Genomic DNA, 20,927 nt, shown 5'->3' with positions numbered 1-20,927 from the left:
GTTTTTTTCCGGCCGATAAGCCGCAACTTTTTCCCAACGCTTTGAACCCTGTGGATTATAACACAATGCAGCTAATTGATGGATTTTTACGGGTTAACGGACTTTATGCTGCCAGATTCTATTTCCGCATGTAGACACATGCGTTTTTAGTGCCTCTGCTTCTCCAAAACTTGCCTTAAAAGTGTTCAGGTGCATCACGTAAACTAGCGCGCTGGAAATATCTTCCTTCTCAGAATCACAATCAGCAAATAACCGCTAAAATAGTTTATCAACAGAGATAAAACGCTTGGTGATTATGAATCTGTCTCTCTGTGTCTCTGTCTGTCTGTCTGCGGGCTTCGCAGCAGGCGCATGAGGCACACAACACAGCGCTGTGTGCAGGAATTCCCAGCACTATGAAAGACAGATTTGTGAGAATTGATGAAAATATGAGCAATCTCCTGCAGTGAAATGCTGGCTCTATTACAATGTGGACACCTGCGGCTTATCGTCAAGTGCAGCTTATATATGTTTTTTTTTTTTTTTTCTTTTAAAATTTTGCCGGGTGCAGCTTATATTCAGGTGTGCTCTATACGTCAGCACTCGTATAGAGTGCTGACGAGGACCAGAGGGCGGGCCCACATCACGCCTATTTTAAAATTGCTGCATTGGCTCCCCGTTCGCTTCAGGATCGATTTTAAGGTTCTTTTACTAGTTTTTAAGTGTCTTAATGGTTTTGCACCCTCTTATTTATCCGAACTACTTTTATCATATCAACCCTCGCGGGCCCTGAGGTCCTCCGGCACCGGCCTTTTAATTGTCCCTCAAACGAGGACCAAGACTCACGGGGAGGCTGCGTTCAGCTCCTATGGCCCCCGTTTGTGGAACAGCCTGCCGGGGAACCTCAGGGCTGCAGAGTCCATTGAGGTTTTTAAAAAAGGGTTAAAAACTCACCTTTTTAATCAGGCTTTTAACTGATTTTATACATGTATGTGTGTATATAGTTATGTATTTGATCAATGTATTTATCTACTTCTATTTATTTATTTCAGATAATTATCTAATTTTCTTTTTTATCTCCAGTGGTTCCTCTAGGGGGCGCTACACTGGTGGTGGCCGGTTTTTGCCGCTGGTGGAGCCGTCCCATGGGTTTCCCTGCCCGGGCACCTGGCAGGTCCCCCGCGTATGCGGTGGGATTGGCTTGTCTGCCCGGTTGGGGGGGGATCTGTGGTCGGAAGTTGTGCCGCCCCCAGTGTGGACGGCCCAAATATGTCCCTTTCCTCACCTTAGTCCTCAGTGTCCTGCCATGTCTCCATATCACTCGGCATGTCTTCACCTATGATGTGTGTCTGCATGTGTGCGTGTGTGTTCACCTGCTTTTTATTCATCTATTTTATCTTTGCACTGTTTTTAATTTTTGTGGAAGCACTTTGTGTTGCTTAATGTATAAAAAGTGCTATAGAAATAAAGATTATTAGATTATTATTATTATAGTGTGTAAAATATGGTAAATAAAGTTTTGTTGCTGCAAAGTGTAACTTCCATATTGTAGTTAATTTACCTATTATAATCTCAAATAAACTTGAAAATGAATGAGTGCATGCACACCAGTTAAAGTTCCGTAGCATCACCAACAGTGTAGCAATTTGTAATTTATTCTTATTCACGTTATTATTATTATTATTATTATTATTGGTGTTGGTGTTATAAATCCTCTAAAGCTTCTAAATATTGCTTTTTTCTGAAGATTAAATGGATAATTGATTTATTTCAATGCTATGGAGGTGTTTTTTTTTTCTCTTTGAGGCTTGTTGGTTTTAGAGACAGCATACTTTTTTTTCCCCATAACGTTCTGCTCTATTCTGCAGAATAGTAACAACACAATATGTTCCTTGGACTACAGCGCTCTGATAAAAGCTCCCACTGTGAGAGGGCAGCGCCAGGGCAGAAATGTGTGCCATGTAAAATAAATGAAGAGTTTCTTTATTCTCCTCTTCCTATTCTCCTCTTTTCAGGCAAATTGTTCTTCCCGCTGCACATCGGGGGATCTGTGCTAAAAAGGGCAACAGACACATCCACATTACACTAAAATCTAACAGTTGAGCTGAGTTTGCAGGAGTCAAAACAGATGAAACTGTCCACTCGATGACCCAGTAACTGGTAACCCACTCCCCAGCTCCATCTAACTCCCCGCTGCCTTTTTTCTTTTGTTTATCTCTTTATCTTTTTGATTCCAGCCCTTGAGTGCTGCTATGCAGCTTTACTCCCTTAATCGTTGCATTTTTCTCATTTTCAATAAACGAGAATCTTCAGTTTCCTCTTTCTTTCATATTTAGCACTGAATCACAATTAGTAAAACTGGCTGTCTTGCACCAGAGAAATCCAGTTTCCGAACTACACCTCTGAGTGCTGTATGTATTATCTTCAGTGCATGTGAGAGAAAATAGTGGAAGTGTCAGGAAGAGCCCAGGATTGGGGAAGCAAAAGAGTGAAGAAGAAGGTGTGCTTGCATGTCAATGAGACCTGATTTACCTGCCAGGTTCAAGAATCCAGCGAGAGAAAAATAGGAGCTAAAAGAGCTTTCACTCTTTCTCTTGTCTCTGTCTCGCTCTCCCCCCAATGCTTTATTATCAGCCTCTTTCTCCTACAATCCTAGTGTACTTACAATGAGTAGAGCCGTTGGGGCTGTAATAGCCTGAACAGAGCATAACTCCAAAGTCAAGCTTGTTAGAAGTGGTAAATAACATTTTCCTCACATTGCACAATGCCCAACCAGGGACACTTTAATGCTGCTTTCGACAACAATACATAAACAGGGGATTGGGAAGAGTAATCCAACATTGCCTGACCAAATACGCAATGACTTGAGTAATGCCACAATTGCTACTTCACTTCCATAATCAATTACTGCAAGTGGTGCTGAGGAAGCAGGGAGCCATATTTCATTTTGCCAACACAGCAGGTACTGCTAATCTGAGATGAATTTGGCAAGGTTAACACTAAATGGACTACGTGAAGCCTTGTTTAAGGGCTAATGATGGGGCTCATTAACAAAGTGTCAGGACCCTGGATAAAGTATTCTTCTTCCCAAAACAGTCCAAAGACTATTAATGTTCTCCTTTCTTCCTCGTTTTTTAAAGATTCTTGGGAGAAAAAATAATTGGGAACTTTCTGTAGTCCGACTATCTGTTAAAGTAATATAAAAAAAAATGCTATTTAGATGACACAAATTAAAATGTATAAATACCAATACAAATAAAGAAAGGATTAAAGTAAAGGTGCATTGGATTGGGTAGATGAGGGTGTAGTAAGAGAATATACCCAGTCCAGGCTTGAGGTCTTTCTGAAGATTTGCATGTTCTCCCTGTGCACATATGTATTTCACCATAGGATACCAGTTTCCTTCCAAAAAATAAGCATTTGAGGTTAATCAGTGATTTTTAAATGTGTTTTTCACTTTATCTCTTCATGCAGCTGGAATAGGACGAAGTTGAAGGAACTTGCTTAAGCCAGCACATGTCCAGGTCCGTCTAACGTTTGCCAGTGACCATCTGGATGATCCAGAGCAGGATTGGAAGAATGTCACGTGGTCAGATGAGACCAAAATAGAACTTTTTGGTATAATCGCTATATGCTGTGTTTGGAGGGGGAAGAATGCTGGGTTGCATCCCAAGAACACCATGCTCGCTGTGAAGCATGGGGGTGGTCACATTCTGCTTTGGGGCTGCTTTTCTGCAAAGGGAACAGGACGACTTATCCGTATTAAGAAAAGGATGAATGGGGCCATGTATCATGGGATTTCGGCCAAAAACCTCCGTCCATCAGTGAGAGCATTGACGATGAAATGTGGCTTGATCTTCCAGCATGACAATGATCCCAAACCCCCACCTCCCCCCCCCCGGGCAATGAAGGAGTGGCTCCATAAAAAGCACTTCAAGGTCCCGGAGTGGCGGAGCCCGTCTCCAGACCTCAACCCAATAGAAATGATGTGGAGGGAGTTGAAAGTCTGTGTTGCTTTCCTGAATTTCTTTTTCACATTCTATCTCTCACAGTTGAAATGTACCTATGATGAAAATTACAGACCTCTCTCATCTTTTTAAATGGGACAACTTGCACAATCGGTGGCTGCCAAATACTTTTTTGCCCAACTTTATTATGTTGTCTGAGGGCATTTCTTTACATTCTAGCATAGTTAATTGTTGTTTTTATGCATGACAATCAAACCAACAGCTTGTTTTAACAATAAACAACAGAAGTCACATGTTAACTTGGTCCAATATTGCAAAGAAGTAAATATACTATTAAGCAACAAATGTCATCTGTCTACTATCATATGTCTTTTTGGACTTTATGGACAAGGATCCACTCAAACGTCAGATAGATATATTTCATTCTCAAGTCATACAGATACTGTAATGCATGGTTAGAGTTAACACTTTAAATACCATTAAATATTTCCCTTCATTGTAACTGTACCATAGATTTGAATTGTTTTCACTTGTGGTCAAGACTTGACTTCATGTGCTGTAAAGAGCATATACCAATAACTGAATAATGTCAGGAAAATTGCAAACAAAAAAAAATTGTGCAGAGCAGGACCTTTGAGCAAAATATCCAGTGTTCAGCACAGCATTTTTTTTTCTTCATAAAACTGGACTCATGCATGGTGTCACTTGTAAACCCATTTTCTCTGTACAACGCTTCTCCATGAGCGGCACTAAAGAGATAGCACTTAAAATCACCATCAATTACCACTGTAACAGGGGTCAATTCAGCCAAGTGCGTGATTTCTTTTTTGAACACTTCTTAAGTGGGCACAGAAAATAGAAGCTGCTAATGTGAAAAGAGCAAATGTACAACTAGCTGTTAATTATTTAATAACCAATAAGTATTGCCTGACTAACTTTGAGTTAAAGACTATAATAATGTTCCAACATGCAGGGAACACTGTTTGATTTCACACTTAAGCAGGACACAAAAAACTGTTAAAGTTAAGGCAATTATCTCTCACTGTGAATCTATATAATGACCACTTGAAGAACGTTTCACTTCTTCCTGCCAAATGGCTTCAAACCCACAGCTCATCATTGCCTGCTGACATGGTGTAATAAGTAGCTATGTCTCAAACAAATTAACAGGCAGTTTACTTCCAAATGCAGCATTTCCCTGATACAATGTCATCAATGAGTTAGTTTACATGCGGTCAGACTACAACACAAACCGCACGCTGTGCAAACACTGCTGGGCCAGCAGGTACGAGTGTTTACACTGCCGTGGTTTTCCCCGTGTGAGTATTAGTACGACACCACAATCACCAACAGGCACAAGTTTAATGCGTAGATCATGTTCACACACTGATAAGGGACTTTCTTTTGCTCGGCCACAATAATGGGAGAGGATACAGAGACAGGCTGCTGTGTGGCATTACTCAGTAGGTCTTAGTGACTGTACCGCCTGCTGCAGCCGGCTCTGTGTAATGGCCACATCGATGCACAAAGTAGAGTAACCTCAATGATCAACACAGCAGGGGCGACACTGAAATTCCACCTTTGAGTAAAGGGGTTGTTGTGCAAACTAGTCGTGTGGAAGACGAGCTGTCCTCCAAATGTTGAGGCATTCAAGCTATAATTAATTTTCTGGGATTTTTGTGCCCTTTACTGCATGTCCAGCAGCTACACTTCCACAACGGGCTGTATTTACCCTTAAATTGACTCTGGAATGTTTGGGTTAAGTCTTGATCGAGAGTGTGGAGGGGTTCCTGGGGGGAATCCCAGCTTCAACAGGGGTAGCATGAAAAGTAACTAAATACGTGGTTTAAGTTCCAACCGCTGTTGTGGCTCCGAAACGAGGGCAGCAGTGTAGACCCTTAATACCAACATCTTCACACATCTTCAAGTCTTGTCATTGTTTCGTTTAGTGCTGGCAGTCATAGGACTAGTAAAACGAGTAGAACAACAGTCCAGCCTTCAGATCCTTTTGAAATCTTAACATTTTGTGTTGCTGCTGACTATGCTGCTGCTGTCCATGAAATTAAAACCGAATTTTTAACAAAGTCGCTGCAACATTGATTTTGTGAGTCAGCCAAACCGAACGGTATGAAGCTTGTCCTGTGGACTTTCACAAAGTGTATGTGCTAAACTGTGAGTTTGGATAAGTGTCTGCAGAGTGATTAAGTCTATATATTTTTACAAGGTTATATCCGGAAGCTCAGAAAAACTGTTGATGTTCATCGCTTGTTGAGAGGACATTGATTTTTAGAATAATGATCAAATCGTGGACAATGTTATTCAGCTGCAGTTAAAAAAAATAATCGATCTTCTCTGATTGTGTCACACTGTACTTTTCCATTGTGTCTTCTTTGGCCATGGACAGTAGAAAAGTACTACTTGATCCGTTTGAATAGTGGTGACTCAAGCTCTCTGCTGAGCTTTAGAAGAACAGGACTAGAATTTATTTCAGTATCTTGAATATTACAGCATTCAAAACAAGGTTGAGACATTTCGTCCGTCCATGTGTCTCATGATCACTTGGATATGTAATCCCGCTCTGGCGTCACGAGGAGAAGATTTAGCTTGGCAATAGTGTGTCGATGCAGTGTTTTCTTTAGCTGCTTCATCCCATTACTTAAAATGCAGCTTGCATCCATTCTATTGGATTTTCTGGATCCTTTTCTTTTATCCCTTCACCAGCACTCTCAGATACAGATCAGATGGAAAGCATGACGTAGCCCAAGTCCGTGATCCACCCGAGCAATCAGGAGATGGAGAGTGATGATTGGATTAACACTGTGACCTGATGAAGGAGGATGACCTGTTTATTTAGATTTTCTTTTCATTTTGGGGGGAGTGGCGTCTCTCTTCCATCTCTATGGCCGGGCTAATTGGCTTGGCAAGGTTCCATTAAATTCATTTAAACCTTCTTTTTTTTTTTTTGCCAATTAAAGTAATGATTTTAATCAGGTTTGTTCATCTATTGTTGCGATAAGAAAGAGCCTAACACACTTCTGTGTACTAATGAGTGTGATTCCTTTTTTATTCTGATGAGGGCAATATTAATCTCCTGATCTGGAAAGAGTCTTGGATCACATGCGGCGTTCTGCGATCTCCCATCACGCTCTCTGCCGTGCCAAAATAACACGCCTGAGGAGAAATTGGGGTTGAAACATTGAGGTTAAAGGTATAATTAAATTCAAACTCAATTGTGGCATGTCCAGCAGTCTGAGAATGAAATTAGGAAGAGGGAGGAGAGACGGGAAGCTCGGGAGACTATCTGAGATGTTCTATAGTCTTTTTCGCTTTTTCAATTCTGTTTGATGTGTTTTACAATTGAGGAGACAATGAAGAGAATCATCATTAATCATTTGGATGCAAAACGTTGTGCTCTGTCTGTTTCTGTAATTACCATTCAGAAAAACTGTGTTGTTTTTTTTTTACTTTCACACTTGCTTCAATATAATTGATAGTTTAGAGCTTTTTGTGATTGTATTATAATTCACTGTATACAGAATAACACTTTTGCATATTGCAGCAAATAGGGCGATGCTTCATGTTTGGATGCATACAAAATACATTTTAAAAATGGTAAGAAAGAAAACATTAACACAATATGCAATGTAGGGTGTTTATTTTTGCATCATTGGGATGCAAAGTGTTAACTATAATAAAAAAAAAATATTGCACCATCCAGTAGCTAAAGGTTGCATCAGAAGCTTTATTATGCAATGCAATTACCAGGTGCTTTGAAATAGAAATTGTTAATCAATGGAAGAAGCTGTCAGTGTGTAATTAATTGGCAACTTCTTTGATAGTTTATTAATTGCTTCAGTTGGTTTCCAGGAAAAAAGCCAGAGCGTCACTGGTTCGAGTTATGCAAATGTTGCTGTTGTCTGCTGTTTTATATCCGAGTCATTTGAAGGGCTTCCTGCCATGTATAAAAGTCCTTTTGAGAAAGACATTTTAAAGTTTTGTCTGTGTTGTATCAGTTTTCTGTGGATATACGGAAACTCTTGAGAGGAAGTCAACCAGTCAAGCTGGTATCAGTTGTTATTCAAACATTTTTGTAATCACATGAAAGTTGGGAAAGTTTTCATCGACTGAATATGTTGGCTTTCTGCCCCGGTGTGTAATTTGTTCGGTTATATTAGTTCTGCTGTCAATTTAAATTATACTTCATATTGTGCTGTCAATAAAAATGGTCACAGAGTGCTTTACTAAATGAATAAAGACTATTGCTGTTCACATAACACAGATCATGTACAGAAGTATTTATGAGTTTCACACCCTGCTTTATATTTGAAAAATGTTTCTCCGTATTGCTCTGTGAAGTATGATCACTATAAAGTGAGACTATGTCAGTAAAAAGGTTAATCAGTCGTTTAATGACACCCTGAACTTTGTCGTCTCCCAACTGTAGCAATGGATTTGCCGTCTGAGTTGACAGCCCTCAACATCACACCCCAGGGGGCCCTGCTGAGGTGGAATCCCCCCGTTTCCAACGTGGACAACTTTGTGCTGACTCTCACACACAACCAGGGTGAGTTGCCAGTCACTGGATAATGAACAGGCACACGTTTACATCTGGGACACCACTCGGGTGCAGACAGAATGTCAATTAAGCAGATCACTTGTCACTCTGAAATGATGCAACCATACCTTCACAATTTCACACATCAATTTAAGTTGCTGTTCTCGTCACTGTGTATCATGTGTTTCATGGAGCGTGTTCCAACCTTGATTATGAAAATCTCTGCGCGACAAGAAAAAAATAAAAGACCTAAACAGGCTGTTCAAACTGTATTTCCTCTGCATAAATCAGGAGCCGTGATCACAGCGTATGCAGGTGCTGCTTCTGTGTAGTTGTGACAGACTCCTGCACAGTGTTTTTCCCCGTTAAGAAGTGAGATCGGTGTTGTTCGTCCTTCGAGCAAAATATTCTGCGTGGCCATTTGTCTTTCAGAGCAGTTCATTATGCCTGGGTGAACTACTTAGCCTTGGCACAAACCATGCAGTTATTACACGGCATGCGCTTCTGATGCAACCCGTGTCTCCGATGTCTGACAGTCACATCCAGGCAGGTACCAGACCGCCATAGTTGATGAGCCTCTCATTATGTCGATTCATAATTTGTGCCTTTGAACAGAGTGGATGACCGCCAAAGCTGCAGCAAGTCAGCCAAAAGCTGATACTGGTTTAAAGGTGCTTGACCACGTGCAGGGTATTTAAAGCAGCGGTGAGCGACAGAGAAAAATCCTCTTCTGTTGGAGGAATTTTCCATTTCGGGGCTCCACTGCAGATTATCTTCTTCCAAACCAGCAAAATTAGCTAGCCAAAGAAGTGAAGAAATATTTGTGTGGTACATTCTTCTTGGTAATCAATGTGACGCTTGGAAATACTTTTTATTTCCTGTTTGAATGGTGCCACGTTTGTGAGCATCAGACTTTAGTGGTATGAAGCTGTATGTAGTAGATTGGACTGGTAAAGGAATTTTCAGATCGCCTTTGCCAAAACCACACAGCTTATGCCGTTGTTGCTATTGACTGTTCCCAGCTTCAGAGTGAAGGTAATCACAACACTAAAAAATATCGAGAAATATCGAGGGAGCATCTGGTAACTAGGAGCAGTTCCATAAATTTCCAATCAGGGACTAAAGTCTGTCCTCCAAGTTGACAAACTCCAGCCATCCTATCCACCAAACAAAAATCAACAGCAGAATAAAGTAGCTTAGCTTTGGCAGAGATTTTACAAATTATTCATGGGCATAATTGTCATCCTCGGTATGTTCCTTTCAAATGAGGTGCAAGTTGAAACAGATTTACACAAACATGCAACACGAAAAGCTTCAATGCCCAGAAACATTGTTACACAAAAAGTCTCAATTTCAACTCGTTTCTTCCTTTTTTTGGATGAATTTTTATTCATCAAATTGTTTAGCATTGTTAGTGTGGAGTGAGCTCAGAAAACAAAGCATCATCATTTTTAATTAAAATTTGAGATTTCATTGAATAGTTCTGTTGGCGTACGCTCACAATGCAACATTTGAAGAAAGCTAATATTATTTGTTTTTCCAATTCTTCTGGTACTCAAGCAGAGTAGCAACCAATAATGTAATATGTGCCAAAGGCATATTCATTTTTGTAATTTTAGATGTAAAAAAAAAAAAAGCTAACTTGCCGACAGAGTAATAACATGTGGACAATAACTTTTTAAGTTTTAGACTGTTTTCCAGTTAATCCATTATTGAGGCAGGCAGCATTAAAAACTCAAATAAGTCAGTATTCCTTTGGAATAAAGTTTTATTGCAGTTTTTGTACAGTTAACTTACCTATAGTTAGTTACCTAACCTATAGTTGATAATCAACCATAGGTATAGTGGATAGCACCGTGTCAGACTCGTTCATTGACAATACTTATGTTAAACTCCTTCCAATGTGTGTTTATATTTTATGACATTGTTTGCTTTATTCCATTTGAACATGATTGCAGTATTATTCAAATGTAATCATTATCATTATTACATGACTGGTTGCTACAAAGAGCTACAGTGAAGAATTCAGACTTCTCGTGGTGAAAATGTTAAAGAAAAATTTCCCCTTGGCAGCCAGTATAAAAAAGTCACAGATGCGGTGGATCCAAACACCGGCGTTGTGTAAACGGAGCCACCAAAACTGAAGAAAGTTTTGTGGATTTGTTTGTTTTTGTTGTTGTATAAACGGTGCCTGAGAGCTCAGCTCAAGCCCACATGTGTCTCCAGTTGGTATGCAAGAGAAATGTGTTGAGTTTCTAATATTGTTTTGACTTTCTATCATACATTTTCTATGGCAAAAAAAGCTTAACTTCACTTCTCAGTAGTCACTGACTCCCAACGAAGATATCTGTTAAGCCCGCAGGTCACGACATTTATTGATCCGAGTTGTTGTTCACACTCTGAATTTTATAAACTGACCGGAGAAAATGTTTCAAGTAGCATATTTTTCATTTGCACATGACCACCCACACACCAAAGTTATCCCGATGAATCAGTATTACACAGCTTGTTGCAGTCAGTGTGTGAAATACACCCCAAGTGACTGGACCGCAGCCAGATCATCTGAGGTACGGAGACTGTATCTGTATGCCCGACACATATTTGGACACGAGCCCCAGTCGGGTTCAGACAAGTGCAATCTAAAGTTCTGGACAAATTCCCTCGAGCATTAATGTATTAAAGCAAGGTCAATAAATGAGTACTCCACTGAGCATTATCGTGCATGACAAACTAGATTTCCATTGGCACCAATACCCACGCCACACAGGAGATTAATGGTGCATCATGGAATAGAAATCATTTGTGTGCGTCGACTGTGGTGTCGGAGATGTAATCACAATCAACAAGCATCCCTGTCAGTGTGAGATTCACATATCGAGTCCAAAGACAGATGGTCAGTGAAGAAGTGCAGATTTTTCTTTTTCCTTCAGATGTCCAAAAGATATTTTTGAACCAGCAGATGGAATGCATTTGTAATTTGATGCATCATCATCATCATCATGAATCAGAACCTCCTATATGCCAGTGGACAGTAGAGCTTCAATATAAAACACTTTACCCAGTCAGTTGATTTTCTCCACAGTTGTCTTATAAATTGGTAATTAGATTTGCTGGCACAGATAAATTAAATAAATGTGTCATTTAATTTCCGTCTGATTTCTTGATTGAAATGACAAGGAAACAGGAAGTACAAGCCAGGAATGAAAAAAAATACAGTTAAAGGGAATTGTGAGAGCATATCAAAAGTGATAAACAGGTCAATTATGCCATAAAAAAAGGAATTTGAATAAGATGAAATGAAAACATATTACAGATTTTTCAACTTTTCAAAGAAGCATCAAACACACAATTGTTCAGATGAAGTGCACAGGATTCTTGAAATGCCAAGATGCTGAACATCCTTTTCCCCAAATGGATTCACCAGCAGAAACTTCTTAAAAGTACTAATCTTGATGTTCAACATATGTTCAAGTTTACTAATTTGATTATTTCTGTTATTCTGTTGATTTTTTGGTGCCTTAAATTAAGAAGCAAAGTATTTATCAAAATCCAGCTGCACTTACAATATGTGACCTCAAGATGTCTCCGTATGACAGTAGAATGCTGCTACAGTACCTGAGAAAAACCTTGAAACCTTTAATAATAGTTTGCAGAAGCAAAACAGCAGAAGAAAGAAATGGAAAATGATTACAAAAAGTAAACCAAGCATCAAATTGACAGAAGTGGTACCTGTATGTTGAACTGCCGATGTCCCATGATTCATTTTTGTTCATATTGATTCAGTTGCTTATGTCAAAATAATTTCTGTCGGGTCCAGTTTTGCATTTGTTTCTTTTTTTGTTACAGGAAGAAGACATTTGAGTAGTTCATTTGTCGTCCTCTTAGTCCCAACCATGGGTTCCAGTGCTTTTTTAATATTCAGATCAATATTCATTCAATAAACAAAACCCTGTGGTCGAATAGGTCATTATTTGTCAATATGGTTGATCATCTTGGTAAATGGCAATCAGATAAATTGACAAATCCACTGTTAACTTGTATTTTACATTAAAACACATTCAAAATGTGGCCTATTTTGTTCATGTAGGAACATTAAAGGTGCAAAACATCTGCTGAAGTTAAAGTGTAACCAAACAATGTCAAGCATTGCCGACTTTGAGATTGAAATGCGTCTTTTTACCCTCGGCCAGGGCACATTTACAAAGTGGTGCAATGTTTGCTGTTGATAGAAAGCTGAAAAAACAGAATAGTAAACGCATGTGGGTTTTTTTTGTTTTGTTTTGGGTATTTTTCTAGTTACGGCTGATACTTTTCTGGTGGAAGGCAACAAGCAGGAGCACCAGTTGTCCAACCTGAAGCCGAGCACCACCTATTCTGTGGCCCTCTATGCCACCAAAGGACCCCTGACCAGTGGCACCGTCATCACCAACCTCCAAACACGTACGTACTGTATTCACTTTGTTCTGCTGGTGTCAATGTGCAGTGGGCGGCGTGGTGACTCTGGTTTAGCACGGCTCACAGCGGGTCCCTCATCCAGGCCCGACTCACACCTTTGTGATTGGAATTTAAATTTCTCTCTGTGTGCATGTGAGCAATCGTGCATGCGTGCGTGTGTTTTCCCTGCAGGTGTCCTGTTTCATTTAGAGAAAAAGCGATGTATGCTAATTAGCAATTTTCCTGCTGTTGTTCGTGACCATGGGCAACAGCTTCACAAGTTGTTAAAATGAGGCAAATGCCGTGGTTGCATGTGTCCTATGTGATTAATAAAGCTCGATACACACAGCATGATGTTTTCTAATAAAGAAAAATATAAAGTCTTGGCTCATGGATCAGTTATCATCCCTGCTATAGTGAGACCTGGGAGGTAAGTAAATAGATGTATGAAATTAATTGATAATGATAATGTACAGGAAGGGGACAAATCGTAAGCATGTTATGACCAGAACGTGTTATTATCAGCATGATTCACTCTCATAAGGAAGAAACTTCTGTGGGCTTACAAAGCCATGGTGAAACCTTCAGATATCCAAATAACCCTGTCTTCACTGAATGCTCATTAATGAATTGTTGTTGTAAAAATGTCTAGATTATTAAAAATAGTTACCACCGATTGAAGCTTCATATTTTAAATTGTTAGACCAAATGATACACTATAGTTTTCAAGTCCATATACTTTGACATCAACAATGTAAATCTGCAAAATGGTCATCTGTTGCATCTGCGATATAAACTGCTTATGTATGCTTGTAAGTGTACGTCAGGTTGTGGGTCACCAGGGAAGGACTTTATCCCATGTGGCATTTGAAAAGATTTTTTTTTTTTAAATGAACATTGGGTTGCACCAAGGACTCATCCTTGCAGCTGAGAAGCACCATCTTGAGTTTATCGATGCAATGTGGAAGAAAACACAAATGTTTGGAGATCGATGAACTCGGTGACTGATGCATTAAACTATCGGTTCGCATAAGTGTATTTTTGTTTAGGAACTGTTATTAGAAACTGCTGTATAAGAAGTGGCAAATCAATTAATTCCTGTAAGACACTCATTGTTCATCCACAGTCTGTGCAACATTTGTAATTTACTTACTTTGAAATTTGGTATGGTCCAGGCTTTATAAGCACTGTGTCCAAGGTTGGTTTGCAGTGGGCTGAAGGCAGCCTCCTCAGTCTGCCACAGGGTCAACACACACAGACTGGAAACCATACACATACATTTTTAGAGTTTGCCAAAGATTCATATCCTTGTAATTTGGAAGCCCAATTATCCAGAGGAAACATTCAGACAACATAGAAATGGAGTTTGTTATTTCCCTAGGGTCTTTTGAAGAGAGGTATACCAACCACTGCACCTCCATGGAGCCAAGTTAGGCATTTGTGTTGAGATTGTCCAATGCTGGCTTCAGTCCTCTGGAAGTCTTATTTGGATTAAGTTAGTATTGAGAATAAATACCTCTCTATTGCTCATCTCTACTTGTGTACTTGTAACACGAATCATACTCTGTTGAAATCATGTAGTGGGCAGTGTGCTGTTAAATAGGTCCTTTTAACACCGCGGTTTTCTAATTCAATGTTGAACCTGTAGCGGACAGTCGCATATCGGACAAAGCTCCATACCTGGAATTTGAACACGATGTCACACAAGTTGAGGTTTTAATTTGTTTCACCTCCAGCTGACCCCACACAGCCACGACGCCTTTATAGGCCAGTCTGACAGAGGTGGAGGAATGTTCCAGTTTAGCTGAGTTGCAGCTCTGTAAACTTTTTTTCCTCTGGAGTTCGTACACAGAGGGGGATGGAAAAACAAAAAAAAACTTTTCAGTCAGCAGAGAGGAGTTCATATCCCCCAAGGAGCTCCAGAGTTACCTGTCCTGCACTGCAGCAGAGACGCACAGCTCGAAACAGAAACAGCCTCTGACAAACTACGAGAGCCAGGCAGCAGAAGCTTCAAAACATAAATGGGGTTTGGGGGGGGGGGGAGTGGGTGCACCTAAAACCATGTCAATGCTGTAAATACATTTAGAAACTCATACATAAAGAAATGTGCCTGGCAGATTGAGGTTTGATTCTAATTTGGAAACGAATGCGCCAGTCGTGTGTACAGCAGCATCACAGGAGAAAAAAACAAAATAGAAAGAAAGAAACATGCTGATATTCTGGTTAGAGGCTCTCAATTTGAAAGGAGTTGGGAAATTGCAGGGATGTAAGCGACACTGTGAAGTGAGCAAAGAGGACAAGGATTTAGCTTTGTTTTGAATATCGTCTTTTATTGAATCACAGAAACAGTTTGGTTCTTGCCTTTGCTGTCCTTCTCTGAGTGGAACAGACTAAATTTATTCCTGCGACGCTATTCTAGAGAAATGCTATCCGGCACAAAAGACTGAAATAGATATTTTCAGATTTTTTCCCCCAAACATGAAGACGTTTGTCTGTTGTAAAGATGATGTATTGTGAAAATAGGTCCCATTTCTTTTCTCATTATTAAGTAAGTCTAGGTGAAATTGTCAGAATATCCAGTCTTTGCAGAAATCCACATGCTTCATATCTAGCCATATATAGTCTGTGCGTATATAAGTCGTTTGAATTTCTGAAAGTTTGTCAGGCCATAAACGTATGCTCCAACCATCCACACAGACTATTACAGTTTGACCCGCACATCATCAGCAGCGTAAAACTAATCTCTGTTGTGTCTAATCCCAGCAACAATCCACACTTGATGAATTCTGCTTCACAATGATAGGAAGAGCCCATGTCGAAGGACCAAAAAAGCGGCGTTGCTACGAAAGCTTGACCGGCACAAGCCAGTGATCACTGTGGTAGTAACCTTTCTGACGCCTTCTGTTTGAAACCCAAAAAGTCTGAAGAATCGTTATACCATCTGTATTAATGCTGACAATCAAGATTAAGCAAGTTCTCGCCCTTCTGCTCTACCATTTTAACCAAAACATCATTGTGGAACAAGTTACCGTATTTTCCGCCCTATAAGGCGTACCTAAATACCTCAAATTTTCTCAAAAGCTGCCAGTGCACCTTATATATGGAAGAATTGCTCTACTCGAGACTGCTATTTGACAGCTGAACAACCAGAAGCTTATATTTTGACAACTCTAACTTCGCAACCGGATCTTCAGAGCGGACGACACTCCACACAACACCTTAATCACTCATGGTTGCACACCAACATTCTAACAAACCAAAATAAACTAGATGAAATAATTACTCCCTAAACTGGGGAACAAAAACACATAAACACAATCAACACAACACCAAGCCCAACAACAACCCACAATAACCTCCAACAACACAAAACATGAATTCCCATCATGCCTTGCATCCTGAGCTCCTCAGTGCAGCCGATAGCTGCAATGAATTATGGGAGTTTCTGTTTGTGGTGTTTTAAATGCAATTATTGGGGGTTCTATTTGGTTTGTGGTGTCGGTAATAATTGTGTTGTGTTGTGTTTTTGTTGCTTAGTTCATGTAGTTTAGTTTATTGCCGGTAGTTGTAAGTTGTCAACCAGTAGTGAAGAAGGTTTTGTGTGTAGTGTCCTCCTGGCATAGGCTGCAGGTAGGACTATCAAAATTAAGTGCATGTACCTCTCTGGGTGTTAGAATCAGTGGGAAATGTAACCTAATGGTTTTGAGCTATAAAGGTTGCTGACCACTGGTCTATTCCATGCGCCTTATAATGCAGTGTGCCTTATATATTAACAAAGCTGTAAATTATGTCAATCAATGTAGGTGCACCTTATAATCTGGTGCACCTTATAGTGTGGAAAATATGGTAATGGCAGGATTAAAGAAAATGTGGTGTACAGCACAGGTATAATCATAAAACAATTAGAAAGAAGGCTTCATAGCTTCAACACCAGCTTTAAATGAGATCAAGGTGGCTTTTACCACTCTAAAGAGGTATGTAATGATTGGTGTGAATTGCAATGATAAAAGTGTCAGATATGATTGACTATAATTAACCGAATGCCCTTAAATTGGTGAGAAAAAAATAAACATAGTTGTTGTGCCTTTCTGGAACATTTCACTTATCATTTTCTGCATAGTTAATCTCAGAACTCAACCATAACTGCCTAATTGTAACCTTAGCTGAAATGTATTGATCATATTTTGGAGAAATGATCTGTGTTCAGATTACAACCTGAGCCTCCGTGGGTCTGTGTGTTTCCAGGTTGGAGACCCGACTGGTATAGAAGAAAAACACAAACATGCAGGTGTCTTTCCGGCACATTGCAATGACTGACGGTGTGTTTGTTTCTGTGTTAGATCAGTCCATTTGTAAAAAAGAAAGAACGAAAAAAACATCACCCCGCACTATGTTGCAGTCAGTTTGAAAAGTGTTCTCGATATCAGAAGTCAGATTGGAGATTGAATGCAGCACAAGCCAAACACAGCACCTGTTAAAAGTGTTTGCTGAGTGAACTCGTGCTCATATTAATTGTGTGCAGATTGTTCCTGAACTGAAGATTTACTCTACAATCAGACATGAAACTTACCAAACCTGCCTCAAATCTTAAGAACTGTGTTGCTCACCCAAAATTGACAAGACCCCATAATGTTAGTGTGTAAAGAGATTTTGATTTCCATAAACATAAAGAAATACCCAAACTCATACAAGCTGACTTCAGAACTCAGTCATTATTACTGCTGCCAAACCAGAGCTTTACTTTATCCTAGAAATGCCTTTACTGAAGATTATATTGTTGTTGTTTTAGTCTCCATTGAGTCCGTTTTCAATATACAGTATTTAATTCATGTCTGAGTTCAAATGATTTCACTTCATTTCTAGTCTTTGCGATTCCTTTCATTCATGGGAGTTGTTAATCCTACTAATGAGCAGTTACCTCAGGTTATCGTCCTGGTGCAGATACAAGGCTGTGTTCATGCAGCTATGTTCAATGTGTCACCGTACAAAAACATGCACACACAAACAACAAATGAGGCTTCTTCCCTCAAGGACTGGATGATGGCACGCCTTAGCAGGGGGCATCTCAGTCAGCCCGTTCAGCTTCGGAGAACTCTTTTGCCATTGTTGTTAATTAAACTTCCTAATTGAAATTTTGACGCTTGGATCTCTTCAGCTGGCACAGCTTGTTTTTTTGGGGGGGCCGTTATGCTTCAGTGGGAAATGTCACATTGTGAATGAGCTGTGAGAGAAGATGAGGCCATTGATTGTTTTGGTCAACTACTCCAGCAACGGATCTATCACCGCCTGCTCTGTCTATGTCTGACTTTTTTTGGAATGACTCTTTGAATATGTGCAATCAATCAGGCAGCTTAGAGATGGGAGTCTCGTAGACGCATTTACAAGAGATATTTAAGAGATATTTATACCATCTACTATTATCATCTACGAGACTCCCATCTCTAAGCAATATTTTTTTTCAGCCTAAAAATGTTTCTTTGACTGCATGTCAGGTCTGGTGAATGTTTTATTTTATATAAATAAAACCAGGAAGTTCAACAAATATCAAATTTAATAGCTCATTTAAAAAATTGTAATATTGTGAGAAATTCTTTGAAAATGTAAATAGATATGTTGAGCCAGCATCGATAAAAGCTCGTAGAATCACAAGCTGAGAACTCCTCCTGTTACCACATTTCTCCCCCAGGAGCATAAGATTTCTCCCATTGTGTTTTAATTTCCTTGTTGCTCTTGGATAAGTCCATGCATTAGTAATGGCCTTTGTTCTGGTGTGTCAGATTTCTATGGAAGCATATGCAATAGTCTGACGTCGAGTGAGTAAAAGGTCAGTAAAACTCCAGCTGTCAAATCTGAGCTTTTTCTTACAGGAAAATATGTGCGTCCCACTCCACACTGAACACAGCATAGCCAAAGTGCTGCAGACAAAAGTGCATCTTGTATTTTATATTTTTCATTTTTGCTGATGGTGGTGGACTCCTTTTGTTGATTCTCAAGCCTCTTACCCACAGCTGAGGGTTGTTTTGTTGTCTGGTCTCCTTGCTTCCAGAGTTCAACAAAGAATAAGAGAGCTTGGCTCCCCAAAAGCCTGATATTTAAGCTATAGGGGTAGATTTTGCTTTGTTTGTTTCTATAAGCCTGTTGGCTGGGGACTGTCTTTATAACGTGTGTCTGGACCCACTTGTTGAGAAGAGCTTAGAAAGTATTTGACGCCTCAAAGATGTGTGCCTCTTCACTCACAGCACTCTCGCCTGCAATTGTTCATCAAGTGAAGATTGCTGCTATCAAAGAGCTGCGATCCTCACCTTTCAAGGATGGTAAAGCATTTTTAGCTGTTGGTGTTTAAGAGCACACATCTCCATGTTTGCCAGTGCTGATCATTGTTTTGTCATTATGCCGATGACACCAATATATATTCATCCAAACCTGACACTATTAGGCTTCTCTTCACTTTACACAGTACTTAATTCCTAACAGCAATACACTTATAATGCTAATATATTTTCCATTTTTAGAGTCTGCGGCGACATCAGTCTTTCACTGCATGTTATCTAATTAGGAGAAGAAAAAAAGTATATTGCAGTATAACAAAAATACGCTTCTTTTCATCTCAGCCTAATCGTCGAACATGTCTGTGTTTGATCGACAGCAGCTGGCTGGCTGCCAACGTGCTCATGCTTTGACAGGACACAAATTACTTTGCTATCTGTAAAGATCCATGTGAAATTTGCAGGTGTAATAATGTTGTTACTGACGATGTAGCTTACCAGGGAATTTGTTAGTTAATCTCAAAATTGGTTTTAACCGGGGATGAGGCTTCAAGTGTGTTGATTTTGATTATCTAGTTATAGGAAAGTTAACAGATTGAAAAACAGTACATTTAATTGACCCTCATTTATACACTCAAATACAGAACGTTTCTCATTGCACCTGTTCCGTTCAGTTCCTGCTGCACCGATCGTAGCGATACACCAGACAACAAGCATGAACACCACCTTTAACTCCATTGCATTCCTGACTTGAGGATGATTAAGGCCCCATTTACACAGCAACAGAAACATTTCAGTGGGTTTTAAGTGTGCTTGGAGTCAGTGGAAACACAACTTTATGAAAATGGCTCCCAACATGGAACTTTTTGAAAAGGCTCTGACTGCATCGACGGAGGAAAAGACAACTTTTCTGAAATTCTGCTACAGAGCAGGCGTACCATAGCCATGGTAAATAGTTCTTCTGCTCATGTGTGAGTGGATGGACTGCAACAAAGATGGTGGACTCCAGAGTGTCATGATTCCCAGTCCATATTCTCCTGGGACTTGGTGGTTTTATAGTTGAGAGTCATTGAAAGTCTTTGTTGGAGAGCTGTGTTGTGACCTGAACATCAGACTCTATGTTGTTACTGTCTTATGAAATTATATATATTTTTATTTTAAAAGCATAATGGATCATGACCAAAGCAATTCAAGTCTGTGAATCACCTCAATGCAAACTTTCTAAAGTTATATTTAAAGTGTGAATGGTTTTCTTTTAAATAGCACAATTTCACTGCTCTGCCAGTTTCCAAGCACATTGTTCACCAATAGCCACATTACAAACAGCGCACAGTTGTGAACATTTGAAGCAGGCCACTTGTTTTAACATATCATTTTGCATCAGTACGGTTTGATTTTCCTCGTTCATAAATCTAAAGTGCCCTCAAATTGCCAACTCGTGTGTTTCATAGCTTGATACAAACAGATTTAAGAAGGAAAAGCTAATGCCGGGTTGTAGTAAGTGTGTGGGCTTTGTGCAGCATGCCGAGATCTGATATTTGTTGTCTATGAGAGACTGACTATTGTGGGCCGTTAATGGGGCCAGAACTACATGCCAGAGATATTCTTACATTTTATTCTCCTATTTTTCAAAAAGAAATTCACAGGACAAGTTGTTTAGGGATGTTTACGTTAAATCTAGGCATCCAGAATAAAGCCAGTTACTGCTTGATAATTCCATCTGTG

At 39.7% G+C, this 20,927-nt stretch overlaps 1 protein-coding gene across 1 annotated transcript in view; it reads left to right on the top strand.

Moving 5' to 3' along the window:
* The window catches only part of tnr (tenascin R (restrictin, janusin)), a gene marked incomplete at both ends in the record, with an annotated part of 92,719 nt that overhangs the window by 44,909 nt on the left and 26,883 nt on the right, over positions 1-20,927 (top strand). Inside the window, 2 exons of the mRNA XM_080503804.1 lie at positions 8,392-8,511; positions 12,799-12,942. Of these exons, the coding sequence (XP_080359930.1) occupies positions 8,392-8,511; positions 12,799-12,942 (264 nt within the window). The remainder of the gene's footprint in view (positions 1-8,391; positions 8,512-12,798; positions 12,943-20,927) is intronic.

The sequence above is a fragment of the Blennius ocellaris genome (assembly GCF_963422515.1).
Source record: "Blennius ocellaris genome assembly, chromosome: 10".
In the NCBI taxonomy this organism is placed as follows: domain Eukaryota; kingdom Metazoa; phylum Chordata; class Actinopteri; order Blenniiformes; family Blenniidae; genus Blennius; species Blennius ocellaris.
Note: the sequence above shows the minus strand (reverse complement) of the source record. Positions and strands in the feature narration are given on the sequence as shown.